The 10,548-nt window shown below is 34.7% G+C and overlaps 1 protein-coding gene across 1 annotated transcript; it reads left to right on the forward strand.

The window, feature by feature from the left end:
* The first annotated feature begins 215 nt into the window (after positions 1 to 215).
* Positions 216 to 7,455, forward strand: pi15b (peptidase inhibitor 15b). Its single transcript, XM_679508.7, has 6 exons — positions 216 to 513; positions 665 to 973; positions 3,730 to 3,848; positions 4,109 to 4,241; positions 4,312 to 4,427; positions 4,548 to 7,455. The coding sequence occupies exons 2-6, from the start codon at positions 704 to 706 to the stop codon at positions 4,681 to 4,683; spliced, it is 774 nt and encodes a 257-aa protein (XP_684600.2). The 5' UTR covers positions 216 to 513; positions 665 to 703; the 3' UTR covers positions 4,684 to 7,455.
* Positions 7,456 to 10,548: the final 3,093 nt, after the last annotated feature.

Raw genomic sequence — 10,548 nt, forward strand, 5'->3', positions numbered from 1 at the left:
GCTTGTTAACATTAGTTATTGCACTTAACGTGAACGAACAATGAACAACTTGATTTACATTAACGTAAAAGTAACATGAACAAATACTGTAATAAATGTATTGTTCAATGTCACAATACAACCTTATTGTAAAGTGTTGCCATAAAATAAAATAAAATAAAATAAAATAAAATAAAATAAAATAAAATAAAATAAAATAAAATAAATGTACTTGCAAGTTGACCAGGATGTGATATTAAGTGACTGCCTGAGGTTCACAACACTACTAACAATAAAGCAATAGCCTATACGGAGAGTTTAGGATACTATTGATGGTAAAACGAGCAACTTATGCTGGCAGGACACTGTTCAGGTAACCGACGGGCAGAGCACCTTGCGCTTGCCTCCTGAATCACAGCACAGTATAAAAGCCAGAGGCAGCAGTTGAGGATGAGAGATTTGCATCTGCATCTGGATAACTGACTCAGAGCTGCTGCTGCTGCTGCTTCACCGCAAACTCCTGCAGATTCAACGGTACGATGCTCGCGCAGGACACTAATTAGCCTATTGAAACGTTTCATATTACATTTTATTTCTAATGTCCTCTCTGCTAGTCTTTCTGTCACTTATTTATCACTTTGAGATGCAAATGTTAATTTTTTATTCATTGTTGTTTTATCTGCAGTTAACTCCATAGAAGGGCTACTGTATTCACCAAAGAGGGATGAAGACCGTCAACTTTTTTACCGACTTGCTTCTTGTATTCATAGCTAGTGATGCGAGCGCTTGGGTTATCAGAAATGCGACCGAAACGCAAACCGGAACCAATCTCACTTTCAGTACATCGGAATTGGGGGATGATCAAGGAATAGGATCCAAACCCAAATCAAGGAGAAAACGGTACATTTCGCAAAGTGACATGATTGCAATTCTGGATTATCACAACAAGGTGCGTGCGAATGTTTTCCCACCTGCAGCCAACATGGAGTACATGGTAAGATTTCCACAGATCGCTTCCATAGTTCATATAAAACAATTTAACGCTCAACGGCAAAACTAGCCGATGATTCTGATTAAAACTGACATGCGATGATTTCAAGACAGCCCCTCCTGCTGGATACATTACAATATCACAATATAGCTTCGATGCATTTAACAATTTATTTAGAGTTTAAAACGTGTTTCTTTTTTATTTTTTGTACAGAATTTAATATAAGCAAATGATTATAGTAGTTGTTAAAAGGACAGTTCAACCCCTAAAAATAAAATGTGCTATAGATTTTTTTAATCTCAGGCAATACAAGTGTAAGTGACATAAAAATAAGTTCACACTTAAATATTACTTGATAATCATAACAGGCATGCTGCCCTGGAAGAGAATCCTGAGCTCGGAGATAATTGAGCCCAGGGCTCCCGCTTGATCAATGAGCATGTAAGGTGTACGAGATCAGGTAGTTCTTGAGAGCTCCCCCTGGTAAAGGAGCAAAGGTGGAGATAGGGGCTTCTTTTAAAAACAAAGAAAAGGGATGCTAGATGAGCTATTTATAGTGAGTTTGGAATAATTTGATTGGCTTTCTACAGGTAAGAGACCAGCCGCGATCAACCATATCACATGCTCCTCTCAAAATTAGTTTGTGAAACTTCACAAACTATTCTTCTGCAGAACATCAAATAAGAATTTAGCTGAAGCTGCGGTCACACTAGAGTCTGAGCATGCGAAATTATGGTGCTGTGAAATGGGGAGGTATTAAACAAGATAATTGGATATGTTAAAAAGTTAGCGATTGGTCCATAGTTTAAATTCCTTTCCAGAGTGGTCATGTTTTGATCCTCGATTGGTCTCATGCAGTCAAGTGATGCAATTTCGCAGGTCAGAGTTCACCAAGATGGAACTTACTTAGCAACGCAGCAAACTGCGAAACTTGTCGCACAACCTTGCATTTCCGATTTGACGCATTTGCATGTGTATGAATGGAGGTCTATGGGGAGACAAGTCCAATGTGACCGCAGCTTTAAACTTATGGTAATTTATAATTTATTCAGTTAATGGCTACTGGTACTTTCAGAGTCAACAAAACATATACAGGCAAAATAAAATTAATATTCTTTATGATACTTATGTTAAGTGTCTTCATTTTATAAAGATTCTGTGCAAGAAATTAAACATTATTTATTTACAACTATAGGCTACTTTTAGCTTGCAGACTCAGCAGTTTTTGTTCAAGATTGTTTGAATGTGCATTTTCTGGTTCGTATAATGATGAAATGTGTGGTTATGTGTGCATGGTTGCAAACTCACATGTAAGCTGAGATATTGACGATACATAATCCATTGGCTAATTCTAAGAATCAGTCAGCAAAAGCAGCTATCAGTACTGTCTGATCGTTGCATTCAAAATTAATTTGTGCTTCGTTGAAAGAAAATCCCTTTTGTTTGGATTAGGCATGGGACTATAACCGTTTTCAAGGTTTACCGTGGTTTAAAAAAGTCAAGGTTTTACGGTGTATATACAGTATATACGGTATCCTACGGTAAGATGGCTTAAAAAATTGTTTGTTTTTTAGGACAACAGTATCTCAAGCAGAAAAGATATCCAAAGATTCTGTTTTTGAAAATAATGAAGACAGCAAAAGACAAGCAGAATCAAATAGAGATGATTCATTTGAATTATTTAGCCTGAAATGCTCACTGTTCCAAAATATTTTTCAAAATAAAATACTTTCTGTTGAAAGGGGGAGAAGTTTTAGTTTTTTACTCAAACATTTAAAAAGAATATATTTTAGAGCAGTAATCACAGTATTATGAAACCATGATATTTTTATCTATGGTTATATCGTCAGAACCATATGCCCATGCCTATTGCTGATTTGCTCATAGGCGACAACAAATCTGCATGTTGTAAGCTCTGAACTACTAAAATTCAATGAGGTGTATACATCTATTTAATCTGATTACGCATATATGCCTTATATTGTGTCGAGTAGTCAGTAGTCATTCATTTTCTTTTTGGCTTAGTCCCTTTATCAATCAGGGGTCGCCACTGCAGAAGGAACCGCCAACTTATCCAGCTTACATTTTACGCAGCGGATGCCCTTCCAGCTACAACCCATTACGAGGAAACACCCATACACACTCATTTACACACATACACTACAGACAATTTAGCCTACCCAATTCACCTATATTACATGTCTTTGGACTGTGGGGGAAACCTCCACGCAGAAATGCCAACTGACACAGCTGAGGTTTAAACCAGCGACCTTCTTGCTGTGAGGCAAACGTGCTACCCACTGCGCCACCATGCAGCCCACAGTCAGTATTATTAATATGAATTATTAACATTCAAAACTGAAAAAACTTACCACATTTTTTATTTGAGTTTGTTATGTTAATCAGCTAATAATTAGTCACGTCTTTTCTGTTTGTGACTGAAACCATTTAATCTGAAGCAGCATATTGATGTAGGTTATTCAGCTTGTTGATATTTTTTATTTTGACATATTTCTTTCACAATTGTATAATTTATTACTGTTATTTTAAAAGCTGGAAACTATTTTGAAATTAGTTTTCATTTAAAATTGGTATTAGTATCAGTAGATATCAGTATCAACTAACAGTATTGGCTGATAGATATTGGTGCATCATAAATGAACCCTTTATGTGTTTGTATGTGCTCTCCACCATTGTTTTAACTAGAAACATTTAATAATTATTGCAAATAAATACCTCTGATCATCTATATTTACTAGCTTTGGGATGATGGACTGGCCAGGTCAGCAGAAGCATGGGCAGCCACCTGTATTTGGGAACACGGACCACCTTACCTTCTCCGATATCTGGGTCAAAACCTCTCAGTTCGAACTGGCAAGTAAGTCTAGCAGGTGAACATTTGGTTGGCATTGATAGAACAACCACTTTGAACTGTATTGTTCTCCGAATAAAAATCACTGGTGCTTGTTTAAGACTTGAAATGTCACTTTGGCAGCATTATCAAATTACAAACGATGAACGAGACTCAAGGCAGTAGGCCAGACCAAAGTTTTGTGTTTTGGATGAAGTCCAGCAAGTGGATGAGACAGGACTTTTTTACTTTCATAATTACACTCAGATTGTTTCTGCTTCTGCCAGTTACCGCTCCATTCTTCAGCTGGTTAAACCATGGTACGATGAGGTCAGGGATTATATGTTTCCATACCCACGTGACTGTAATCCCCACTGCCCGATGCGCTGCTATGGACCCATGTGCACACATTACACACAAGTGAGTGGCTGCAAGTCATAAATCAAAAGATGTCAACGGTGAAATGTTTGACACTCTCTAAATGTTACAGATGGTGTGGGCGTCATCAAACAGAGTTGGATGTGCCATCCAAACCTGCTTCAATATGGTAGTATGGGGTGCTGTGTGGAGAGAGGCAACGTACTTGGTCTGCAATTATTCCCCAAAGTAAGTTTTATCTTTTAAAGCAACTCTAGCCAGATCTAGCCAGCAAGAGCACAGAGCAAACCATTCTTTGGCTGATAACATGCTTGTTATTGTACCGTATTTGTTATTTGTTTTTTTTAGGGGCAACTGGATTGGTGAAGCACCATACAGAGTTGGTGTGCCATGCTCCGCCTGTCCTCCAAGCTACGGAGGTTCATGTAGTAACAACATGTGCTTTCCTGCTATCAACTCAAACTTCATGTACTGGTTTAAATGAGCCAATAATATAGTTACTGTGGGCATTTTGCAGTGATGTTGTACTATCTAATAGTTTCGATAAAAAGAAATTATAATATTGATGCAAATGTTAGCATCAATCATTCACTCTCAGAAATAAAGGTACAAAATCTGTCACTGGTGTATTACCTTTTTAAAAGGTACACTTTTGTACCATACTGGTGGAAATACACTTTTGTATCTTTAAGGTTAACTTTTGTACTTTTAAGGTTGACTTACTGTGAGGTACACATTAAGTTCTACCAGAAAGTCCAGGGAGATAATTATGATACTGAATTACTTTTATTGATGAGTATTATTTGATAAGAGTATCATGAGACAGGATTTCTTTGGCGGAGGCCCCATCCATAGCTTGGTTTGAAAGCTTTTAGATCTAGCTACGTCTTTTGAGGATGAAGGCAGGGACGGAGCCTTACCCCTCTGGACAGGGCCAACCTGGTGGTGGTGGGGACGATGGGTATACGTTTGCGTCGGTGCCTGCAACCAAATTAATGAAATGAATGGACAGCTTATATATTCCTTGTGTCTCGTGGCTATTGGTTGGAACTGATTGTGATGAGTCTTGTGACATTTAGGTCTTCCTAGAACTACCGCTAAAAGCTACATTTACTGTGAGGTACACATTTGTACTTTTTAGGTATTAATATGTACCTTTTAAAGACTAGTTAGGAACAAAACTTTATCCTTTGAAACGGTACTGCCCCAGTCACAGATTTTGTACCTTTATTTCTAAAATTGTTATGACAAATAAACCAAGATTGTTGGTGTTTAAATAAAAATTTCACCCAAAAATATAAATTCTGCCATCATTTAATCGCTTTTTACTTTTTCAAAAACTGTTTGAGGTTTTTTCTTCTAATAAGCACAAAAGTACATATTTTGAAGAAAGCAGGAAACTTCTAATCATTGACTTTCATAGTATTTGTTTTTTTTATCTGGAATTCAATGGTTGCATGTGTTTTTTTTAGCTTTCTTGAAAATATATTATATTGTGTTCAGCAAAAGAACAAAGCTCATAAAGGTTTATAACCATTTGAGGATGAGTTTATTTTTGGGTGAACCTGCCTTATGTTTAGGATGAAAACATCCACTAAATTAAACTTCCCTACAGGGAACAATTAAAAATGCATATGGGGTCATGGCTTTGCAATCAAAAAATTTTATTATAATGGAAGCCAGTGGAGCCAAAACTGGCACAAATATAACGGAAGGGTAGTAAATTTGCCCACAGCCTATTGTTGAGTTCTTTAAAATAAGATTTGTCACCAAAAATCATTCTATTTGCTAAAATACAGAGAAAGTTGTGGCCACATTAACACTCAACAGCACCCCATAGTGGATGCAAACGTCCTCAACATATCATAAGGGTTAAATAAATTTTATATAGAGTTTCAATACAAATTGGTTCTAAATATATTAATTATTATTATTATTTGATCTGTTTCAGTTAATATCAAGAGCTTGCATAACACATTTATTAATTTGTACAATCAATTTTATACAAAAATGTTGAGTATGTGGAAAATGAGCAGATCATTTAACAATGCACAACAAATAAGATTGTACAAAATAATTCATACAAATCAGCCACTAACATAATATAGTTATGAAATGCTGTGATATTGGTCAGTTTTTCTTTATATGATTTAGTCTTTCACACAATGGTTACTACAAAAACGTAAACATGCCACAAAAGTATTCAACATTAACAAGACTTTCATCCATTCATTCGTTTTTTTTTTTGGCTCAGTCCCTTTATTCATTAGGCTCTTCCAGCTGCAACCAAGTAGTGGGAAACACTACTCCATAACTCTAAACACTAATTCTCATTCACACTTAAACAATACGGCCATGGTCTGTGGACTGCAAGGTAAACCGGAGCACCCGGAGGAAACCCACACAAACAAGGGGAGAAGATGCAAACTCCACACAGAAAAGCTAACTGACCCAGCCAGGGCTCAAACCAGTGACCTTCTTGCTTTGAGGTGACAGTGCTTTCCACTGAGCCACCCTCAATAAATAACATAAAATAATCAAATCAGAAGCTACATTTTATCAAGTTCACTTCACCAGTACGAATAACCCTATAACTAAGTTAAAATTGGCTGTGATGATTAGTTAAGGCATTACTTAATTCAATCGTTAGTAAATGATTACTCAAATTATATCAGCAATTTCAAAACATTTTTGTCTTAATGTAATTATTAGCATTAAGTTAACAGAACTCAATTTAATTTAAACATTTAATCAATTAAGTCAGCAAATTTTACCTAATAGGACTCCTTTTATATTGATATGCATTTTGTACAGCAGATGTAGTAGCGTTTTTGTACAGTATGTGATACTATTGAACCCAGAAATGGTGCTAATGATAATGTCATTTTAATGTAACTGTTTTAGAAGCAGTCATCATCATATTGATGCTCGTTGATAGTTAATTATTCTTTTCTGGTGCACAGATCAAATCCGTTTACTTATCACTATATATAGCAATGTTTATATTCCAATATACAGCTATTTCTTAAAGGTTTTATATGTTCATTTTGTCAGGGGTTTTCCAAGGTGCTCAGACATTATTCCAGCTATTTTGTTCAGGTTAATTAAAAGGCAGCCTCAATTTTTTTTACATGGTTTTTATAGCTGTCTGGGTAATTTCTGTAGCAAAACAAAGTATTCTAGGATTTTATAATGATAACATTGAATTTGTAACTTTTTATTTTATTTTATATTGGTCATTAAAAGTTGTCACAAGTTATAGTGTTTTATGCTCTTGTATTTCTTTGTGTTTTGTTTTACCATATAGATTGGCAATCCATTTTAAATATCTGTGGAAAGGTGCTCTGATTTTGTTTGCTTTTCTTTTTACAATTCTCTGCTTGTCTGAAAAGAGGAGGTTCGTCACTAAGCTTTTAAATTTCTAAAATAATTTTATATAAATTTGTTTGATATTATAGTTAATGCCAGACCACATAAGTTGTTTTTTCTTGCAATTGATGGCTCATTGAGATGATTATCAGCTGACATTTGTTGTACATTCCCAGCACATAGTAGCAGTATTTTAATGCCTGTAAATTAATTTACCCCCTTAAACAAGATACATTTTGTGTTGAGATAATTTACTCCAGTCCATTATGCAGTTTGTGTTATTTCTTATGAAGTGTTTTGTATTAAATGTTTTACATTAGTGCTGAAAATATTCTAATAAATATGTCTTTGCTATTTGGGAGAGTGTATATTTAAGGTAAAATTTGTGTTATTTAAATAGTTACATTTACATTATTAGTAAGTTTTAACATCAGAGTAGGTGGAAACTGCATATAAAACAGCAAATATCGCACTTCCTCAAGCTCAAAACATGCATTGGGTTTATTTAAAAAACACATTTCTAAGATTTTCCCGGCACATGTTGCTTATTGTTTCAGTGTCTTTCAGAGGCTGCTGCATTATGTGAGCTTCTTTGATTGTGTAAACTTGTGTGTCTATGAAACTAAAAGGTTCCAGTTTTCCAGGACAGTTCTTCAGTGTTTCTCATTCAAGTCACCTCATTCATGCTAGATTGAATAATTAATTTATTTTATTATTATCTTTATTATTTGTGTGCATTATTTTTTACTACTCTGAACAGTCTTCGGATCTGCAGGCCTGAACAGTTTTGAGGCACCTGAAAATGTTTCTGATCACTGTGCAAGACAAAACATTCTTAGCATTTCTGTATGTTGATCAAGATGAAATATGAGCAATGGTGAAGCAGTAGTATGTTTTCTCAGAAGGAAATACCCACAATTAAATATTTGTAAAATTCCCCAGATCATCAGTATTGGCAATTGATGTGAGCAGAAATAAACTGAAAGACTTCCCTCCTCAACACCACCAAATAACAAACATAATCCAGCTCCCTCAGCAAAATATAGGTCAAAACCACTGCATACATTAACTGGGCTGACTGAAGGACTTTCCAGCCAACAGATACAGTACATTGAAATCATTCTTTTGCACATTGAAAAAAAGATCCTCCTTTAATACTACTATAACATGACTTCTCAAAAGACGCCATACAGCTTACAGAAACGTTTTTGCACTACGACACTAAAAGTAGATGAGGGAAATACTTAAGCTTCTCGTTTTTAAAATGTATGTCATGCAGATCAGATGTTATGTATAAATGTGGTGAAATGTGCATGTTAGTTATAGTGTAGAGTAATTACAGTTCATGAAGTTCAATGTTTCCATAAAGCAAATCTTGAGGCGAAAAAGACTCAAAACTGCCATCTGGTGTTTTGTTTGGAATATAACAATACTGTATAACAGTTCATATACTGTATACAACACCCATTTCAAGTTAATTTGACCTAAATTGATAATTAAAGGTGTCAATAATGACAATTAAAAGCATAGTAGCTGAATATAAGTTTATATTAAAACAATTAGGCTACATTACAGTTTTTCTGAGTGGCGTTGGTGCATTTCTTACAACACTGTTTACATTTGCACAACAGTTTATGCATTTCTTAAAGCAATAAATACAAACTGCAAAACCTTGTTGATAACGTGCAAACTTATATCACTTGCTCAAAATGGATAGCTCATTCCTCAAAAGCAAGTATTGATGTCAATCAAAGTGTCAGTATCATCAAAATGAAAAACCATGACACCATTGTTTATGAACAAGATAGTCAAATGGCTTTGTCATGTTTTCATTATGACAGTTTACGTTGGACATTTTTTCAATGCAAAAAAAGGTCCGATTTTGGTGACACTTCCTGAAAATGCTCTAGACAGCACTAGATACTATTAGCACTGCCATTTGAAAACTGAAGTTAGACTTCACTGCATTTAGTAAGCTATCTGAGTACAAGACACTGAAAATGTATGTTTCACATTTTTACTGCATTTGTTCTTTGCAATTCTAATTTATTCACAGCATTGTGCAAAAGAATAAATACATTCTTATTTACAATAAACATAAACTTTCTTTGGGTAGAGCTGTGCACAACTGTAAACAATATTGCAGTACATATTGGAACTGAACCTACAACATACACAGGTCGGTAAATCATTCATGAAAATTTTCAATTTTTAAGACATTTTCAGGAAAATAATGATTTAAATTTTTTTTAATAAAATTTGCTAGACATATTTTGACAACTAGTTCATAATTTTTGTATGTAATGACTCAAGCAATGAAACGAGGACTATTAGTTTTATATGGGATGACTATTCAGCATTTAAAAGTTTAGTTAATTTTGACTGACATGACATAAGCAAATGATAATGTTATAAATAGCAGAGAGTTGTATAAAAGCAATCGATGCATGTCCAAAAGCATTTGCAATTTGTTGGAAGGAATGAGAAACTGCTATTAGGATGTGCACAAATGACAAATTTTTTGGAGAAATGCATTAACTGTTGTGCAAATGTAAACAGTGTTGTGAGAAATGCACCAAAGCGACTGAGAAAAACTGTAAATGCATCCTTATTTACAACAAACATAAACTTTCTTTGGGTTGAACTGTGCACAACTGTGAACAATATTGCAGTACATATTGGAACTGAACAGTGGTCTGTAAATCATTCATGAAATTGTTCAATTTAGAAGACACTTTCAGGAAAAAAAGATTTAAAATGCTTTTATAAAATTAGCTTGACATATTTTGACAGCTAGTTCATCATTTTTGTGTGTAATGACTCAAGTAATGAAATGAGGACTATTAGTTTTTTTTTATATAGAATGACTATTCAGCATTCACAAGTTTAGTTCATTTTGACTGACATGACATAAGCAAATGATAATGTTATAAAACAGCAGAGAGTTGAATGAACACAATTAATGCATGTCCAAAATCAT

Source organism: Danio rerio, chromosome 2 (genome assembly GCF_049306965.1).
Source record: "Danio rerio strain Tuebingen ecotype United States chromosome 2, GRCz12tu, whole genome shotgun sequence".
In the NCBI taxonomy this organism is placed as follows: Eukaryota; Metazoa; Chordata; class Actinopteri; order Cypriniformes; family Danionidae; genus Danio; species Danio rerio.